The following is a 21491-nucleotide window of genomic DNA, read 5'->3' on the forward strand; positions in this document are numbered from 1 at the left end:
ATATATATATATATATATATATACACATATATGTATATGTATACACACACATATTTGGACCATGGTGATGACACTCACTAGTCCGGCCTCCTTCCTTCCACTTAGCATTCAGCCTCAGGGTGCTGGAGTTCGGGTGAAACCCTCCATGCATGGTCAGGAGCTTCCTTGTTTTGATGTCAGTGGCTTCTATCTCCTCCTTTGCCCAGCTTATTATCCCAGCAGGGTATATAATCACAGGTATGTGTTGATAGCCCGCATCTTGTTCTTACCGTTCAGCTGACTCTTCAGGACTTGCCTGACCCTCTGCAGGTACTTGGTGGTTACAGCTTTCCTAGCGGCTTCTTCATGGTTCCCATTTGCCTGTGGGATCCCCAGGTACGTGTAGCTGTCCTCTATGTCTGCAATGTTGCCTTCTGCCTTCTGGTAGTTCGATCCCCTCAGTTCTGACCACCTTCCCTCTCTTTGTTATCATCCTACTACATTTACATTTCTCCAGTCCAAACCACATTCCCATGTCTTTGCTGTATATCCTGGTGGTGTGGATCAGTGAATCAATGTCTCGTAAACTACTCTTGGCATACAGCTCATATATATATATATATATATGTATGTATATGTATATGTATATATATATGTATGTATGTATATATATATATATATATATATATATATATATATATATATATATATATATATATATATATATATGTATATATATATATATATATATATGACTCAATGCCCCACAGCTGGATACTGGAATGCCTAGAACTGTACAAGATCAACAGGACCCTAAGAGCCTTCATCAGGAACTCAATGGGAATGTGGCGTACAACACTAGAGGCCAACTCCAAGCCCATAGCACAAGTCACCATCAAGTGCGGGATCTACCAAGGAGATGCTCTGTCCCCACTGCTGTTCTGCATAGGCCTGAACCCCCTCAGTGAGATCATTAACAAGACTGGCTACGGATACCGACTACGGAACGGAGCGGTTGTCAGCCACCTCCTGTACATGGATGACATCAAGCTGTATGCCAAGAGTGAACGAGACATCGATTCACTGATACACACTACCAGGCTATACAGCAATGACATTGGAATGTCGTTCGGACTGGAGAAGTGTAGTCGGATGGTAACAAAGAGAGGGACGGTAGTCAGAACTGAGGGGATTGAACTACCAGAAGGCAACATTGCAGACATAGAGGACAGTTACAAGTACCTGGGGATCCCACAGGCGAATGGGAACGATGAAGAGGCCGCTAGGAAAGCTGCAACCACCAAGTACCTGCAGAGGGTCAGGCAAGTCCTGAGGAGTCAGCTGAACGGTAAGAACAAGATCCGGGCCATCAACACCTACGCCCTGCCCGTGATCAGGTACCCTGCTGGGGTAATAGGCTGGCCAAAGGAGGAGATAGAAGCCACTGACATCAAGACAAGAAAGCTCCTTACCATGCATGGAGGGTTTCACCCCAAGTCTAGCACCCTGAGGTTGTACGCTAAGCGGAAGGAAGGGGGCCGGGGACTGGTGAGTGTCAGCACCACAGTCCAGGATGAGACAAGAAACATCCACGAATACATCACGAAGATGGCCCCAACTGACAGTGTGCTCAGTGAATACCTCAGGCAGCAGAAACCCAAGAAAGAGGAGGAAGGCGAGGAACCATCATGGAAGGACAGGCCCCTGCACGGTATGTACCACCGGCAGATAGAGGAGGTGGCTGATATCCAGAAATCCTACCAGTGGCTGGACAAAGCTGGACTGAAAGACGGCACAGAGGCACTAATCATGGCAGCACAAGAACAAGCTCTGAGTACAAGATCCATAGAGGCTGGGGTCTATCACACCAGGCAAGACCCCAGGTGCAGGCTGTGTAAAGATGCCCCAGAGACAATCCAGCACATAACAGCAGGGTGCAAGATGCTAGCAGGCAAGGCATACATGGAACGCCATAACCAAGTGGCCGGCATAGTGTACAGGAACATCTGTGCCGAGTATAACCTGGAAGTCCCAAGGTCAAAATGGGAGATGCCCCCAAGGGTGATGGAGAATGACCGAGCTAAGATCCTGTGGGACTTTCAGATGCAGACGGACAAAATGGTGATGGCTAACCAACCGGACATAGTGGTGGTAGACAAACAGGAGAAGACGGCCGCAGTGATCGATGTAGCGGTTCCGAATGACAGCAATATCAGGAAGAAGGAACACGAGAAGCTGGAGAAATACCAAGGGCTCAGAGAAGAGCTCGAGAGGATGTGGAGGGTGAAGGTAACGGTGGTCCCCGTGGTAATCGGAGCACTAGGTGCGGTGACTCCCAAGCTAGGCGAGTGGCTCCAGCAGATCCCGGGAAGAACATCGGAGATCTCTGTCCAGAAGAGCGCAGTCCTGGGAACAGCTAAGATACTGCGCAGGACCCTCAAGCTCCCAGGCCTCTGGTAGAGGACCCGAGCTTGAAGGATAAACCGCCCGCAGGGGCGTACTGGGTGTTTTTTTTTTTTTATATATACAGTATATATATATATATATCCAGAAATCCTACCAGTGGTTGGACAAAGCTGGACTGAAGGACAGTACGGAGGCACTAATCATGGCAGCACAGGAACAAGCTCTGAGCACAAGATCCATAGAGGCTGGGGTCTATCACACCAGGCAAGACCCCAGGTGCAGGCTGTGTAAAGATGCCCCTGAGACAATCCAGCACATAACAGCAGGGTGCAAGATGCTAGCAGGCAAGGCATACATGGAACGCCATAACCAAGTGGCCGGCATAGTGTACAGGAACATCTGTGCCGACTATAACCTGGAAGTCCCGAGGTCAAAATGGGAGATGCCCCCAAGGGTGGTGGAGAATGACCGAGCTAAGATCCTGTGGGACTTCAGATACAGACGGACATAGTGGTGGTAGACAAACAGAAGAAGACGGCCGTAGTGATAGATGTAATGGTCCGGAATGACAGCAACATCAGCAAGAAGGAACATGAGAAGCTCGAGAAATGCCAAGGGCTCAGAGAAGAGCTCGAGAAGATGTGGCGGGTGAAGGTAACGGTGGTCCCAGTGGTAATCGGAGCACTAGGTGCAGTGACTCCCAAGCTAGACGAGTGGCTCCAGCAGATCCCGGGAACAACATCGGAGATCTCTGTCCAGAAGAGCACAGTCCTGGGAACAGCTAAGATACTGCGCAGGACCCTCAAGCTCCCAGGCCTCTGGTAGAGGACCCGAGCTTGAAGGATTGACCGTCCGCAGGGGCGAGTGGGGAATTATTATTATTCATATATATATATATACACACACACACACACACACACACACACACATATATATATATATATATATATATATATATATATATATATTTGATCTACTTTTTATCTATAACTTGCTGCATATTTGGTTTGGTGATTATATATTAATATTAGTTATCTTATTATTTTCTCAATGTACTTGCATTACCTAAATGAATGAAGTACATCTAATACTTTTCTCTTGTCTTGCATTAACTATAATTGCATTCAGGGTCTGATGAGTAAAATATGCACTCACAATTTATTATTTTCTCCTAAGTCTAACCATTTGATATATAACTTAACAGTCTCTAAACTTCTGCTTCACTGTGTTTTTATTCTTTTGTATTGTTATTACCGTACAAAAATATATGTTCTCACTATATCTCTGTGACATGGAAGGGTGTCGGTATAAGGTGTTGACTGGCAGTCCCCTGCTTCATCACCTCTGTTCACTGGCCTGAACTTCACGAAAGTCAAAGAGGACCTCAGTGGTTCATGTGGGGAAAATTCCCTCAAAGTGAAACATGTAGACATCAAAGCCTTTTTCCTCTCTGATGGCATCTCGAAGCACAGCAAACATTTTGTGTGTGTGCATGTGAGAATGTGTGCACATGTATCTAGGCAATGTGTTGGCGAAGCTTTGGCCTCACATGGTCAGCACAATAACTGAACATCAAAGGGTACTAACATATCTTCTGTCATCCTCTGAAGAGAATCATCTTGCAAGGTCAACGGAGCTCTTACTGGACAGGATCCTGCAGATGAGTGGTGAATTAAGGAAGATGAAGAGGGAAATGAAGATGAATTAAGAGTCCTGCGTTTAGAGCAGGGGAAAAGCAGTTGAGGAAAAGATAAGCATCGATAGAAAGATAGAATAAAGTGGCTCTGCCTAAAAGCACTGAAAGAAGGAGCTATGTGGGCTAGTGCATCCACATCATAAAGAAGAGGAATGTATTTGCATATGGAGCGGCTGATACCTTCGAGACAGCTCCAGCTCTCACAGCTGGCAGACTGACAGCGCTGGGCAGGTGTGAGGCTCGACACCGTGGCACATTCAGAAAGTGACACTTAACGAGAGTTGTGTGTCCGTGTGTGAGCGCAGGGCACCATTCATCTTAAACAGCCTTTTGTGCAGCAGCCTTCAAAAATAGAGATAAACTCTATGAGATCACTCTTTTCCCGAGCAAAACCATCTGCATCCATGTTTCTAATTGCTGCTTTTTTTTCCCCAAACAGTTTTCTCCTGTGCGTCTCCCAACATTAAACTAAGGGGCAGGAAAATGCTGTACTGAGTAAACACATGAGTGAACATTCATGTGTTATATTCATATTCCAGACATTTGTGTCTATGCTCAAGACTGATTTCAGGACTTTATTTTTTATTAAATTAAACTTTCCTACATGAACGTGTTTAACGTGCCCTAACGTGGTTGCTTTGCCAATATGTGGGCTATTCTTTATTCTGAAACAGTCTTGCACTGACAAACTTAAATGAATGCATCAATCAATAATACCCCTATTTCCCTTCCTGCTTTATTCCCTTGTCATTTCTCTGGTGGCAACAAAGCAGCAATTTTAAATAGGCTGCACAAATTGGAATGTATACCGTGTATTGCAATCCTTTTTTACTTTAATATAACATTTCTGTATCCTGGCTTGTTGTGCTTTTGTGTTTTAACTTATTATTAAGTCACTTTTATAACAGGTTTAAAATCGTAGTTATTCATGATTTATTAATCATGTTTGGGGGAATATTTGAGCCAAATTCCCACTTGTTTTCTTTTGTGAAAAGAATAACAAATAACGGCTTAGAAACATTCAATAAAGCCTCTATGTCAACTTTTACTGAGAAAAATATTGACAAATCTAATATTTCTTATTGCCAGTAAAATAACTGAGAAAATTGAAAGTCTACCTTGAAGGCTTAAGGTTTGAAGAAGTATCTAATTATTTCTGATATAAAGAGAATATATATCCATCTAAAAGTGGATACAGTGATGGGTGTTGGATTTGGATTATGAGACAGTTTAGTGGTGTGTTTTATTGTGAAGTACTAAAAATTTATCCAACTCATGGCCACTTAAGGTTAGCTCAAAAGTCCATCCATCCATCCATCCGTCCATCCATCCCATCACATCCCATCTGGGGCTAGTAACAGCTGTCACAACATGTGTGGAGAGGCAGGGGTTGCCTCGCCACATCATGTTAACATGAAAAGAGTATTCTTAAGACGCGATTACAGAAACAAGGTAATCAAATTGCACGACGTCATCGACACTAGTAACCAACAGACCCGTCTTAAAAGTGAGTCCTTTAGAAGCTAAGGAAGAGGAAACAAGGCTTTGATGTTCAACAGTGTAACTTAATATATGCCACATAGACTAAAATATATAAATGCATAAAAGAATAAAAGATATAAAATCATTAAACTCATCCCAAGATTCTGCTTGCTCAATGAAAGGTGTGCCAGTGAAGTATTCTTTCCAGTAGTGCTGTGCAATACTGCAAATTTTGATATAAATCCGATACCAAGCAAATTGCCGATATCAGTACAGGTACTGCTACTCTTAACTTGTAAAGGCAGCTTATATAGAGGAGAGCAATGTGTCACGATTTATGAGATGAATCATAATCTATTTGAAATTTCTAAACTCTTAATCATTTTTACTGGATTTTTACTTTCCACAATACTTAGTTAAGACAATAAATCACACCTTTCAACTTTCATGCATATTAAAACAGGGTTTTTTGGAGATCTGATATGTAAATGTGTCTCTCTTTAAAGCAGTTTGTGTCAACTTCTGTTGTCTAAATAAATTCAGGTTCAGACATTTTTGATAGCTCATTTTCCCTGCGTTAGTATCGATCTGATTCCAATACCAGCACTGATGTTGATGCTATCGAATCAATCCACCCACCTCTATTTTCCACTCCAGACATCACTCCGTCCTCACCGTGTGCTGTTTACTCTTTATCATCAGAATCAGAATCAGAATCAAAATACTTTATTGATCCCTAGGGGAAATTATTTTTCGTTACAGTGCTCCATTATAAACAAACATTAACAGAGACAGACAATACACTAACTAAGAATAGCACAATATATACAGGCATATATATACATAAAAGTCACTTATTAATAAATAGCTGAAAAAGAACATGTGCAAAAAGGGTGTAGCTGTTGCAGTAAACAGTGTGTTAAGTGGAGGAGTTGTACAGGGAGATGGCCACAGGCAGGAATGATTTCCTGTGTCGTTCAGTGGTGCCTTTGGTAATCTCAGTCTCTCACTGAACGTGCTCCTGTGACTGACCAGCGTGTCATGGAGTGGGTGGGAGGTGTTATCCAACATTGTCTTTATCTTGGACAGCATCTGCCTCTCCGACACCACCTTGAGGGAATCCAGCTCCATACCCACAACATTACTGGCCTTACGAATCAGTTTATCGAGTCTGTTGGCATCTGCGACCCTCAGCCTGCTCCCCCAGCATGCAACAGCATAGAGGATCGCACTGGCCACAACAGACTCATAGAAAATCCTGAGCATTTTCTGGCAGATGTTGAAGGACCTCAGTCGCCTCAAAAAATAGAGACGACTCTGGCCCTTTCTGTAAAGTGCTGTGATGTTTGTAGCCCAGTCCAGTTTATTGTCAATATGTACTCCAAGGTATTTATAGTCCTCCACAATGTCAACACTGACCCCTTGGATTGAAACAGGGGTCAAGTGTTTCCTGGTCTTCCCGAAGTCCACTATCAATTCCTTGGTCTTTGCCACGTTGAGCTGCAGATGATTCTGTTCACACCACGTGACAAAGGAGTCGACCACAGCCCGGTACTCTGTCTCATCATCCCTGCTGATACATCCAACAATCCGGGACACCAGAGAAGCATCCACCTGCATCGCTGTTAACTTATCACCCAGGAGGGTCGGCCTGATGGTGTTGAAAGCACTGGAAAAGTCAAAAAACATGACCCTCACAGTGCTCGCCAGCTGGTCCAGATGGGTATAGACACGATTTAGCAGGTAGATGATGGCATCCTCTGTTCCGAGACGAGGCTGATAGGCAAATTGAAGGGGATCCAGATGTGGTCAGACAATGGGTCGTAGCTGGTCCAGGATGAGCCTTTCCAGGGTCTTCATGATGTGGGAGGTCAGTGCCACGGGCCTGTAATCCTGGGGGCCACTGGGATGTGGCGTCTTTGGAATAGGGACGAGGCATGATGTCTTCCACATCACTGGTACCCTCTGCAGACTCAGACTCAGCATAAACAGTTTATGGAAGACTCCACACAGCTGGGGCGCACAGGCCTTGAGGACGTGGGGACTCACTCCGTCTGGTCCAGCAGACTTGCCTGAGTGAAGTCTCCTCATTTGAATCTCAACCTGGTATTGAGTGAAGGTGATGGGTGGGGGAGGGGTGTCAGGAATCTCACAGGAGGCAACAGTGCCATGTGAAAAGAGAGGCTGGCACAGTGGTGTGGCTCTGGATTCCAGGCTGACTACAGGTGAGGTTGTGAGGGTGTGAGCAGACACTGTGGTGTCGAATCTATTGAAAAACAGATTCAACTCATTAGCTCTATTCTCACCTCCCTCAGCTCCCCTGCTGTTGGTTGGCCTGAATCCAGTGATGGTCTTCATGCCCCTCCACACCTCTCTCATGCTGTTCTGCTGTAGCTTCCACTCCACTTATGACACTTTGCTAGAATTGCCTCCAGGCCGACCAAAAGCCATGTTCCATGGTACCAATAAACATCTCTCAAACTTTTTGCTTCATCACCACAGCTACACTCTGCCTGGCCTGCCAGTATCTGTCAGCTGCCTCCTGTGTCCCACAGAAACAGAACAACACTTGGGGTGGCCATTCCTCCCAGTCATACCCCTCCAGGTTTCATTTTCAGTGCCCAAGTTAACACTAAACTTCCTCACTACTGTAAACTGCGGCTTGGTGAATAACCTGAAGCTGCAGGGAACTAATCATCAGGAGGGATAGAAGTATAGCGACCCCTGCTTGATGTGCAATGGGACAAAAAGTGGAACAAAGTCCAGTCCTTTTGTAGGAAATTGGTTCCAGAGTGGAATCGGAATAAATTTAACCAGTATCTCTCCTTCCCCACCAGAGAAGTGACGTTCCATGCCTAAAGCCACAAAGCATTGAACCCCTACAGTACAGACTTCCTGTGGATGCTGGAAGCACAGAAACATAGAGCCATGTGGTTTGTTGGGCTAAAAAAAAAATAAAATCCTTTGATTAAAATGTGGTAACTGGCTCCAAAAAATCAAGATACAGATAAAATGGTAAAATCAAGGCTTTGTAATTGAAGTTCACAAATAAATGGATGGCTAGATCTAGCTTAATATACTTCATATAGACATTTGCGTGTGATCCAGCAGTTTGGTGCTTCTGCACATCACACCTATCAAAGCAATAATATTACAGATTTAAATCTTTCAGCAAATCTGACAAAGCTAAGGTATATAAGACAATAGTTAGACCTGCTGTGATGTGTGGTTTGGTGACAGTGATACAGACAAAAAGGCAGGAGGTTGAGCTGGAAGTGGCAGAATTGAAGTTGCTAACATTTTCATTGGGAGTGACCAGGAGGGACAGGATTAGAAATGAGTATGTCAGAGAGAGAGCTCAAGTTGAATGGTTTGGGGGCAAAGTTAGAGAGGCAAGGGTGAGACGATCTGGACATGTGCAGAGGAGGGGCAGCGGATATATTGGACAAAGGATATGAATATGGAGCTGTAGGCAGGAGGAAAAGAGAAAGACCACAGAGCCGATCAACTCAGGTGTAAACGAGTAGGATGCTAGAGATGGGGTAGCAGATGATCTGCTGTGGAGACTCCTAAAGGGAGCAGCTGAAAGAAGAAGAAGAAGATATATTTCTCGCATGGAATACAACCCCTTTGGCTGCAAAGCCTGCTTGACAGTAAGGAAGTATGAAAAACATGTCCGCTCAGTAATATTTTGCAAGAAAACGCAGTTTTGCTGGTCCTGTTAGGTCTTCCTCCTTCTCAGTGTGCCAGTTCACATGACTCCTCTGACAGATTGAGTGGTAATTGAGTCATTCACTGACCCCTCACTTTTCATCAGGAGAAGAATCATACCTCGGTGGCACAAATGCAACCCACTCCAGGCTGTATTTATTCCTGACAGATGGGCTGATTGCAGCTGCTTTCTTCAGCCTAACATGACATCTTATTGCCATTACTTAATTCCCCCCTCAGTCATCTCCTGACTCACTGAAAGGGGTGGATACCTCTCCCTCCTGTCTTTCAGGCTCCATTGCATCCACACCTCCTCCCAGTCTTTCCCTTTTCATAGTCTTACATTCCTCTTTATGTGCTCCATCTTTCCCTTCATTTATGCCCATTTCTCACTCTCCTGATGCAGTTAGAAAGCAAACCTTAATCTTTTCAAGTATTGAAAGAGGATAATGTACGTACCGATCTCATTACTACAATAAAATACTCTGCCTGCTCAAATGTTTGGATTTGGGTTTGACTAATTCAAAGGATCTGAAGAAAATTATAGCTTACTTATTAAAGCACTCTGCTCTTTGTGAATGCTTTTCTCTCTTTTGGGCACCATTTCTAAAACTTTCATAAAAGTAACTAAAAAGCTAGTAGAGATGCGCCTCAGTCAAGGGTGTAACGATACATGGAGTCTCTATTTTCCTTATTTCTCTTAATACTTTGTCAGCTATTACAATTTTACCAGTAGAATCACCACAAAAGAGCTTTTCTCAGCCTTATCTATGGTGAAATACACTGAGTTGTTAAATGAACACCACTCTTTTTCATATGGACTTCTCCTGGCACAAGTTTATCTTACATATTTTCCACCTTATTATTATTTTATATAGCAGCCCACATGGACTGGAAACCAGGGTGTACCCTGCCTTTCTGGACAGCTGGGGCATGGTCCAGGCCGACTTAGTTGGCTCATCAGTCAAGAAAAATAGATGGATGATATGACCAGCAGTTCAATAATGGTTAGAAACTTTAAGAATTATCTCCTCTGTATTTCATCTCCCTCGGTGTCTTTCAAGCTAGAGTGATTTCTCCCCAGCAACATAGACTTGAAATAAATCACCAGGTTTCCTCATTCTTTTCAATGACTTTTCCATGCACTGCTCTCTTCTGATTTACTGGCACTAATTTCAAAGTTCCTCATGCATATCTCAGATAGCGATACTTTTGAAGGAGTATTACAACCTCAAATCCAACAAAAGTGGAATTGTAAAAAGAAACGGAATGAACATAAAGACGTACCAAATGTTTAAAATGAGAAAAATTTGCAATTTTAAGAAAAAAGTAATGTAATTTTGAATTTAATGCAGCAACACTGACATTTTAACACCAGTCTGTAAACATCTGGGAACTTAAGAGTGGAGCTTCTGGACTTTTGGAAGAGGAATGTTGTCTCATTGATGTCTGATAGAGGACTACAGCTGCTCAACAGCTATTTTTGGTTTTATGCTGTGCCAAATGTTTTTTTTTTTTTGGTAATGAAGTGATTTCCATGCCCGTTTTGAACACAGTGCCACTCTATGGAGTGAAGATCACAGCTATCCAATATTGATTTTTGGCATTATTCCTTATTCACAGAAATTTCTTCAGATTCTGAATCTTTTGTTGATGTCACAATTTGTAGAAGATTCAAAATCGATGCAATTTTACAATTATAATTTACAATTTTATGCCCAATCATATTACTGACCGGATGCCAATTAACCTAATCAGATGAAAAATGTTTCTCCACCACTTTAGCCCCCCTTACTTTTCCACCACAACCTTTTTTTAGATGTTTTTCTGCCCTTAAATTCATAGCGTGTTAGTTTTTTTCATGAAATAGTAAAATGTCACAGTTTAAAATTTTGATGTGTTTTCTCTGTTCTATGTTGTGAGTAAATTATGGATTTACAAGGTTTGCAAATCATCGCATTCTGTATTTATTTACAGTTTACCTAATGTACCGACCTTTATCGAACTGGGGATTTATGAATATTGAAAAAATACCAGAGAGAGCCAAAAAGATACCACATTATAATGTGAATGGTATCATAGTACCATCACAACCACAGAGCTCAGATAGGGCGCAAAAACACAACATGAATTATTCTTGTTAATAAAAATTCATGAACACGTATCTGTGCATGCGTTTTCTTGTCTTTTTGCAAGTATGTGTATATGTATGTGTTTGTGTGGGTGCGCTTGTGCACTGATCCTCATGAGGACACATTCAGATGTTTCCAGCGTATTTATTGCGCATCATTATCACTCAGTTGAGAAATACTGAGGTAAGAGGCTTTCAGGAGGAAAATGATGACTGAAAAAATGGAATCAGGCTTATACAGATGTTTTGGCAACTATTTATTCAACAATTTCATTTCATACATACGAACCTCTAAATTAAATATAATAAATCCCACAGACAATGGGAGAGAAACACCTCCGTTACGGTGCTATATATCAAATCAAGCTTTCGGAGTACAGCTTGATATCAAACCCCCTATTTCACCAAGGTACATCAGAGGCTGAACTAACATTTGTCTAGCTCTAATCCTGATCTTTACTGAGCCTCACTGTGGATATTTTGTATTTAGTGAGAGACAGTGCCTTGCAGCACCTGCCACCTAAAGACTGATATACATAAAGATGTGTGTTGCTACAAAGGGAAACATGATAAAGGACAAAAAGCACTGAACCGCTTACATAAGCTAAAATTAGATAGTTAAAGACACCTTCCATCATCGTTGAAACTCAGTAATTTGCAGCATATTTCTAAATCTCAGTATTTCAAGTCAGTGATCAAAAAATTTAAAAAGAAAAAAACGTTTTCCTTAGTCTAATATTCCAATGACAGCAAGGTGACAGAATTATTGAAGAGTCACTGAATCATTTTTATTATCATTGTGATAATCTTAAAACTCAAAAAATACATGGTGTCAGCACACAGGGACTAGCAGAGTGAAAAGTGCTCACAAGTCCCCATTTTAAGACAGGAAACAAACAAACAAACCAACAATTCTAAATGAAATATATTCCTGAGATGCAAAACAAAAGAAACAGATATAATAATAATAAAAAAGAAACATCACTACATGCGATTGTGTCACATGTTGTCATCGGTGTGACAGTAAAGAAATTGGGCTGATTGATTCTTGTGTCACTATTGCGGAGTGATAGAGAAGTGCACTGAAGCCATACTGTACAGCAAAGACATCTGAAGAGCCAGAGGAAGAGAGATGGGACAGGAACAGGCCATGTCATGTTACAAGCACTACTGTAGAGAACACATTTGCCATTAAACTCATGTATTAAAAAAATATAAACCATAAGATTAAAAAAAGGAGAATTTCTGACAGACTATAACCCAAAGTGTCCATTACGCTCACTTCTGTTTATAAGTAGATTTTAATATTTTGAATACTAACGTCGGCCTCTAATTTCCTGGAAGTCTTAACTTAAAGAAATATGTGTGTGTCATTACTGCCTGCAATGTTCGGTGACCCGATTTGCTTCGAGGTCAGCGTGGTACAATGAAACGAGTGTGTTTTTTTAGCAGGTTTGGAAAGCTTTATTAATCACACATCGCATCAACTTGTCTGATTTCTCTTTAAATGAGCCCAGGAGGGAGGTTCAGTGGCAAACTTCAGGTGCAGAGTCACAAGGCACTAATATAAAGATTTTCAAATATGTGTTTTAATGTGAGTTTATAAGATACTCTGTAATCTGGTCATTTTTTAGGCAACAATATACTGTTTCAGCCCACATGGTAAATAGTAACAGTAACTTGAGATCGTACAGTTACCCTCTTTTGCATTCAGAACAGACACACACGAGATGATTACAGCTGAAGGTTTAATCAACTCAAAGCGAATGGTCTCACAAACCCACGAGGAACTGTGAAACTATAAACAATCTTCCAATTTAACCCACTGCAAGCAGCTTACATCCCGTAAAAGGTGTGCGTTTTGTGCATTTCAATCTGACAAATCCAAGGCAAAACAGTAGCCTATACATGAAACTTTTTTTTAATGCGATTTTGCACAGTCTTGTTTGTGCCTCCGCCAACCTGAAAATTGTTCACAAAACTGGGTGCAATTTCATGGCGAAATTACTGCCAGTATTGCACTGTTAAATCTGCATAAATGCACAACCGCAGCTCCCTGACTCGCACCTTCAGTTGAAGAAAGCGGGTTTGTTTGGAGCCAGGAAATTAGAGACTTACAATCCCACAAAATGGACTTGTGCCCAATGAAAATGGCACTGCGGCTCTGTTAGTGCCGTTACTGTCTTGCTGCCAGGATGAAATTAAAGGCTCGTGATCTAGTGAATATTAACCCAACTGATAAATGTTGAAAATCAAGGAGGCAACACGTTTAAAGCTTATTTTCAACCGACAACAACAAAGAAATACAACAAAGATAGCCAAGATATAACAGAGCTACAGTTGATCCTGTCGTAGTGCATGGTCGTATGTGCCAGGCTGCTAAAATAACAAATTAAACAAGATTCAGGTTTGGTCTAATGATTATAAAAATCCATTTGCAACAAATTAGCTCATTACTATTATGTCAAAACAAATATTTACATGTGAGTTTCAGAAAGAAAGAAAAAAAAGCTCAAAACAAAACACAGATTTTACTAATTACTAAGAAATATCCACCGCATTGGTCAGAGTGCATACTTGAGTAAATGGCAACTGTTTTATTACTAATGCCAGCATCAACTCATCACTGCAGACCTGGTTAATTCTCAGTGTGTTTGATATGAAACCGCCTAACTTGTTTCTCTGACTTCGTTCAACTACTTTCCTGTTTCAAAGTTGGAGTTGTAAAGCAACACCAAGTGTGATTGACACCATCAGTGATTTAAGACACAATGAATAGAACCAGATACAAAACCCCAAAAAAAAGAAACGGAAAAAAAAGATGTTAAATCATTGTAAGAAATATATCTACACATGTAAAACCCTAGGTTTGCTAGGACCAGAGTCAGAACACTTTAGCCTGGTTGTATAGAACATTTGTGGTGACGCTGAAGTTGAACCTGTATATAGTGATATGCTCAGTGCACTAAGATATGGAAACTGTGGCAAAGCTTCTTTATTTTCAAAACAAACAAATAACTGCTTTTAAAATGTATTAAAATGTCAAAAACAACCTAAATCCTACATCGATGATGAAAGGTAAAACTGAGCAGATTGACCTAATTATTCCCAACTTGTGGTTCACTCGAGCAGCGCTTGAGTAACAAAATACAGACAAAAGATTCTTGTTGACCCTATTTGCATAATGTTGTAAATTGACCACCAAAATGGAGACAATTGGGCCCAAAATATTATTGCCCTTGATTATAATTTGCTCCCTGGTAGTAGACTAGTGCCTTGCTTTTAAGCATTTAGGATCATTCCTTCAAAGCCAAACTTCTCCAAACTCATGAAAGATGAAAGGTTGCTGACTATGATGCGTCATGGCTGTCTTAATATGTGGAAACTTTCTTGCCACCAGCATGGAGGTATTGTTTCTTTTGAGCTCCAAATTCTATTACCTCAATTTCCATGGAAAAGCAGCTTATTCCGGAGTTTTGCGCGTTTGATTTGCCAAATGTCCTAGAACATCAACTTCTTCAGATTTGGAGCAACTAGGGTCAGGCCACAAACACACAAAGCCACCGTTTTCCCAAAATCAAGGTACAAATATACCATCTTCATTGTGGTTTTCTCTTAAATAAATTTCAATTTCAAATAAATTAAACATGAAAAAGAACCAAACAAAAACATGCTAATGTGTATTACCAAAATTTAGTTCTCACACATTATATACATGCCTTGTGCCAAAACAAAAATACATTTGTTTTAAAAATTTCTCTAATGAGGATAATGTAATGGAAAAAAAAAGTAATTAGATAAGGTGGCTAATATACATATTTGAGCAAATACAGGAATCCAGAATTTAACAGCAATTTTCACAACCAACCACATTGTAGCAGACACAATATACAGCAGGGAGCTTAACCATTAAAATCAAAAAAATATTAGAAACATTTTCTTTTTAAATATAAAAACATGATTTAGCTTACATTTTCAAAAAGATGCACTGCACTTTTTTTTTCCTTCAGAATTGAATTAAAGACAGCCTTCTCATCTTCTCGTTACCCATTTGAATGAAAGAACCGTTCACAAGGCGATCTATTTGTTGGCAAATGAACACAGTAACTCGTTCAGACAATTTTGTGCTTTTCTATTTGTTTTCAGTATTTTTTTTTAAGTTTTGGAAAAGAGGCCCCTGCAGATCCATGACCCAGCACTCACACCATTTGTTTCTTTTTCTATTCTCTTTTTTTTCTTGAAGACCCCGTGAAATGGAAATTAAAGTTGAATTAATGAAGACAGACTGGCAAAATAAGCATAAAAAGCATGACAAGCTGATGAGGGCAGCTTCACTAAACTATTAAAAACTATTTAAAAATAAATTTGGAGGTGACAGAATAAAAAAAATGACAGTAATCAAGCAGATGTTATTGGTCTGGTCTTGTTTTAACACTTTATGGTTGAGTTTACATTTCACGGGTTCCTCAAGCCTTAAAATAATTTCAATGTGACAAACGATAACCAAATTATTCAAAGTGAAAAGCTAAAGTTATTTGAATACAATTTATACAGCCTATACAGAGAGAGGAGAGTGACTCTTTCTGCACACCTGAACCCTTTATGGAAAACACAAACTACTGTAAGCTGTCCAGATGACACTGAAGGTGATGGTGTTTTGCTAAACCGCTGCCTGGACGGTGCAGGACTATACAGGTAAAAGTACAGGGGCAGCAGATTTAGCAAGTGGTTTTATATACTTGATTATGCTCGCTGAAAAGGAACGCTTGACCTAGCATCTTTCATATATTTTTGGTGTGTTTTTCTCTGCTCTAAACAATACCACACTACCCTTTATTACTCCTACCCTAATAATGCAAATCATATTGTACACTTACTGTATCTGATAAACCTTGCTACAGTGTTACACAAATCCTTCTTCGTATCTTACAAGGGTCAGCGGTTTAATTACAACTCTATTTAGAGGGAGATGGAATAGGGAAAGGTGGATCACCTAAAAGTACCATATTTAGTGTGACAGACATGTATAAGGCGTAAATAGCACAAATCGTCATTCAAAAAGAAAAAGAAAAGAGAAAAAAAAAGACTCGATGCGTAATCAAAAGCTGTGAGCTAAGCAATGGAATGATGGCCAAGGTAACCATCTACAAAGCATTTACATTGCTACTGACAGACGATACATGAAGGCATTGACAGAAGTTCAATGGCGTCTGTATTTTTAGGCACCGTGTTGATGTGAGAGATGATATGTGTTTGTGGATGTGTGTGAACAGGAATATGTGTTTGGGTGTCTGCTTGGTGGGGAAGAGGAGTAAAGACCAACGAGAGGGCTAAGGAGCAGTCATGGTAGATTTACAGATTTCTAGGTATTCATGTTGACGATGAGGAAGAGAGTGACAAAGGGGCAACTTCAGCAGCAACAGCAAGCTGCTAGTGAAAAACATCTGCCAAAAGCAAAAAACAACAAACAAAAAAACCCCAAACCAATGAAAAAATAAAGGACAAGATGTAAATGACAGAAATCGTTTCAACAGAAGGAAATAACAGGAAAACACACTGGGAACTTGTCTGTTTGTGGACTGCCTGTGGGTTCCTTGTTGACATGATGGGGGCCAGTGGCCGGAGGAGAACAAGAAAAGTGGGAGACAGAAAGAGAGAATAAGAAGTACAGAGATCAAAAGAAGGAAATGAGAAGGCGAGAGCTGCACAGCTCCCCCTGCAGTCTAAATGAAGTATTCTTTCTTTTCTTCCGCGTGCGCGTGGTTGCCCTCAGCGTTGATGATGGCTGTGTCGGCATCGGGGGCATCATCCGCTCCTTTGGCCTCGTTTGTCAAGTATGTTCCTGTGGCAACGAAAAAACAAACTTCTATTGAGGAAAACAAATACCAAGCAGCCCTGCATGGTGTTGGCTGCCTGAGGCGAAAAACACATCTGAAGACAACATCAGTAGTGTTACATTATTCATATCTAAAACAATGAGGAGCTGGGATAGTGTGGTGGAGTATTTAAATAAAGCAGAGCAAAATTTGTGAGACCCTGCACCGATACAGCAGAACAGCATCAACACGTCCTTGCGCGTGACGGCCATCAGAACTCAAAGCTGCAAGTCCAAATTGAGCTCTTAGCTTAGAAGTTAATGTTGTGGCATTAGTGACGAAAACCAAGCAGCAACTTGGAACTCACTTTATTTCCACTCTTCTTCGCGAACTTGGAGCTAAACTGTAACAAGTTAGTCTGAGAATCAATCGATCACTTTCTATTTGAGAAGTGATTTACATTTACACATACAGAAAGCACGTTTAATTGTGTAAATGAATTTCTTCCCTCACATTATTACTGTTTGTCTAATACTGTTTGGGAATAAAATGCTTTTTTTTCCTGTGGTGCCAAAGTGGATTTATGAATGTTTATTTTCTCCCATCATCATCACAACTAAATTAAAATAATATTACGGCCCTCCGCGCAATTAAAAAACTCCATTCAAATTATTGATAAATACATGGATAGAGAGTGAATTACAATAACAACATGTGCTATTACTTTTTGCTGCACATATTCATTAACATTTCTAATGTGTGGATGGGGTAAGCTTTCCCATTTTTGTTCTACACCTGCAGGTGTAACTTGGGAATTGGGAAAGGACTGTATTCTAATGGGACAAGAACGACATGCTCCACTAGCTCCATGAGCCTTGAGAGCTGTAGGTCTGGTCCACTGTGGATTTTACCTTTATGCCTGGCCAGGTATCTTCCCAGAACAATGATTAGACACAAGGTGACAAAGACCACTACAGCCACCACTCCTCCGATCAAGGCATGGTCAGTGCCGTGCTGCCCAAGAGCATTGGGATCTGAGGAGAGACGGCGAGAGAGAGACAAAGAGAGCTGATGAAAGTGCCAATTGGTGAGGTTAGGGAGTAAGAGAAGAGAACAGCGAAAGGCAGACAGTACACAACAGAGCAAAGAGGAAGGAGATGATTATTTCCAGCTCGTTCCTGCTTTAACGATTGTTCTAAGCTGCTATCATTTGGTTCACATCATGCAGTCAGAGCAGAGCTTCGTAGCTGTCTGAGAATAATAAAATACAGAGAGAGGGGAAGAGAGAGACGGACACCAGATTTACACAAAGAGACAAGCAGGCACACATTCGCCCTGCAAAATGAAGGAAAAAGAGAATGAAAGAGGGACTTGGAGAAAAGAAGTGAATAATTCAGGACCACCCCCACAGTGCCGTAGGAGTCCCCAACATGCAAACCAGGGCAGTAGTGGAAGAGCAGTACACAGTAAATAAATCATCACTTGGAAAATAAAAAGGGGGGGATCAATCTCTTTCTGATTCTTGGCCAGAAATTGTTGTTGGGAAAATGAATTAGGAGTCAATACAGGTCTCCAGCTGCTGGATAAGCAGTAGAGATGATAGTCATGAAAGAGAAAGGAATCTGCCTGTCCACACCTCATGCAAAAACTCATCAAAGGTTTCCCTTTCTTCCAACAAAAGCTTATTTCCTTTATTCGCACTGACTTCCTCTTTTCACAAAGTCTGGTTTTCAGGTTATTCAAGGTAAGACACGACACCGATGCGCTGACAGCATATGGACACGTTGTAGGCGGATCTAAAAAAAAAAGGTGACAGTGACAGCAGTGGGGAAGATAGGTAACGGAATGGCCTGTATTATTCATATCAGTCTATGACACCTGAGAAATTAGCACTTATCTCATTATCCTCTCCGAGGAATGCCACATACAACCCTGCCCCTGTCTGTGTGCAGTGTGTGGGCTCGTGATAGCTAAAATACAGCAATGTCAGAGCAGGGCAGGCAGTGATAGGAGGACGGTTTAGCCATACAACACATGTCGTATATTGACACTGTTTCTCTTCAGTATTCTCCTTTTCTTTCTCTGTCTGCCCATGTGGCCAAATTGAACAGCTGGCTTGCTCTCGCTCCATAAGTCTCCATGGTCCGAGTGACCAGGCTGTCACACTTCACTGCCTCCCAGTGGACACGCGCACTCATACTGACACACACACACGCACACGCACAGACGTTTGTGGTTTCACTGCGCCGCAGTTCTGCTTGGTCAGTGGAGCAAAGAGTAGAGGAATGTTCCCCTGGCAGGACCCAGCAGGGCGAGGACTAGGGCATTAAGTTACACACATGGTTGTGTCTCCTCACCTCCACCTGTCAGGACTGTGAGTGTTTTTTTTGGGGTTTTTTAAACACACATCATACACTATCACTGTCTGACCACTTCCACTCTGGTTTGGCTATTATACAGCCCAAGTCAGCCACAAACAAGCCAACTGGATGTCTGATCTTTGTATAGATTACAATGCAAATTTCAAATCCCGGAAAAAATGCGTTTTCAGTGGCTTCAAAAATAGAAGAATAACCCATTTGGTCCTTACTGACCCTATGTTCAAACATTTGAAACAATGCATTCTTCATAACACGAGTCATACATCGTGCTACTGCCCCCTCATAGCTCCAAGGCCATGCCAAGAGTTACACATTTATTGATTTATTGGCAATAGCTTAGGGAGTATTATTGCATATGTGAAAAAAACTTGCAGAATGCCTTTTTAGCTACATATAGAGCTGCTCAGAGTGAGTTCAAGTGATATTATTCGAGTCGTCGTCTGCGGCTGAACAAAAGAGATTTAAAAAAAATAAATAAAATCAGTGTGTCTGTTGATGTGGCATTAGAAAGAAGCATACTAGCCAGATCCTAGACATTATGAACAACAAAAAAACAGCTTAGTCTCTCACCAAACTGTAGCTGGTTATGTTGCATTGGTGGATAGGCTTTGACAAAAATAAGAAGGTCCTGCTTTTGCTGGATCAATCTGACCACCATGAGCCCAACATTATCTTCCTCTCCTCTTGCCTCTAATCCACTCTGCTAAGCAAGTGTTTTTCACTGCACCACGCATACAGAGGATTTTTCAAAGCTTTTACAATGTGCCGTGAGTGGTCACCCTATTCAGCCGTTCTTACACATGAATTCCATACACTGTCAAGATAATCAAGTTGAGGCCTTGTCTGAAGTTGTCCTTCTTTAAAAAAAAAAAGAAAAAAAAAGAATACTGCAGGAGATTCTCGACAGAAGATCCTCACTGGAGGAAATCCTCATTTTGATGGGTAGAGCCTGCAGGCTGCAGGACACATAATTCTCACTTGCTCTGAATTACCTGGGTAATTACCGGCTCTTTTCTCACACGAGCTCAATCAGACATTCGCGGACATTGTGCTAGGGAGGCGGGTGGTTAACGTCAGATCCAGCTGATTCTGGATTCTCACATGAGGTCCTGATGTGTAATGTTTAGAGAAGTACAGAACATGTGTGAAAATGTTCTACTCTCCCTACAAACACAGTAAGGGGCCAACAGTTTGAAAGTTGGGACCTCAACTGGGCTGAGGGTACAATGCAGAGGGAGTCTAAGGGTGCCATTGATTTTATCTGCATAGTTATTTGGTTGTTTTATTAATGTTCAAAATTTCATAACCTTTCAAGCTCCTTTCAAGCTAAAGGGAAGACTATGTGACATTCAAGACCAAATTTTCCAGTACTCCATTAACTTGATATTCATGCAGCGTCAAAAGCTTGCAACATTTACAATGTCTACATGCCTTTTGTGTGAGTGATTTAAAAAATACAAAAAAAATCATCTATTCTGCTCTTATGTATTCTGGTCTAGTCTGCTGTTACTCAACGATGGAGAAAAAAATACAACAAGGCTGTACAAAGAGACAAAGTAAAAAGGGACAAAATAGAGATTGATGGAGACAAAAAGGCTGAAATTTCACTTGGACCAAGACAAAAGAGGAAAGAAGGGGGAGGAGGAGAGGGATCTAGAGTTGTGGGTTATACATTTTTATGGCTCCAGAACACATTATCTTTTAATAAGGGCAGATACATTCTTCTCTGTGTGATTTAATATGAGAGTGTGGCAGAGCAAACTCTTCTTTTAATATTTATAACACCCTCCTTGTCGCCTGGCCTTGCGAGTTGGGCTTGTTTAATAAATTAAAGAGGGTTCAGGTCTTCTGTGAACCACTGTATGGCCGCAGAGAGCCAAAAGTGTAAC

General features: G+C 41.3%; 1 protein-coding gene across 3 annotated transcripts in view; it reads right to left on the reverse strand.

Annotated features, from left to right (window-relative positions):
* Positions 1 to 11649: 11649 nt before the first annotated feature.
* cadm2a (cell adhesion molecule 2a) overlaps positions 11650 to 21491 on the reverse strand; it is a 203671-nt gene continuing 193829 nt past the window's right edge. For 2 of the 3 annotated variants that reach the window (XM_019364041.2, XM_013272384.3), the window contains 2 exons: positions 18133 to 18255; positions 11650 to 17247 (listed from right to left, as the gene is read on the reverse strand). In XM_019364041.2, coding sequence (XP_019219586.1) covers positions 17129 to 17247; positions 18133 to 18255 — 242 coding nt within the window. In that variant the 3' untranslated portion in view covers positions 11650 to 17128. Of the gene's footprint in view, positions 17248 to 18132; positions 18256 to 21491 lie in introns of those variants that run through there. The other variant, XM_019364042.2, reaches the window with a different exon arrangement.

This window comes from Oreochromis niloticus, linkage group LG10 (assembly GCF_001858045.2).
Source record: "Oreochromis niloticus isolate F11D_XX linkage group LG10, O_niloticus_UMD_NMBU, whole genome shotgun sequence".
NCBI classification, from domain to species: domain Eukaryota; kingdom Metazoa; phylum Chordata; class Actinopteri; order Cichliformes; family Cichlidae; genus Oreochromis; species Oreochromis niloticus.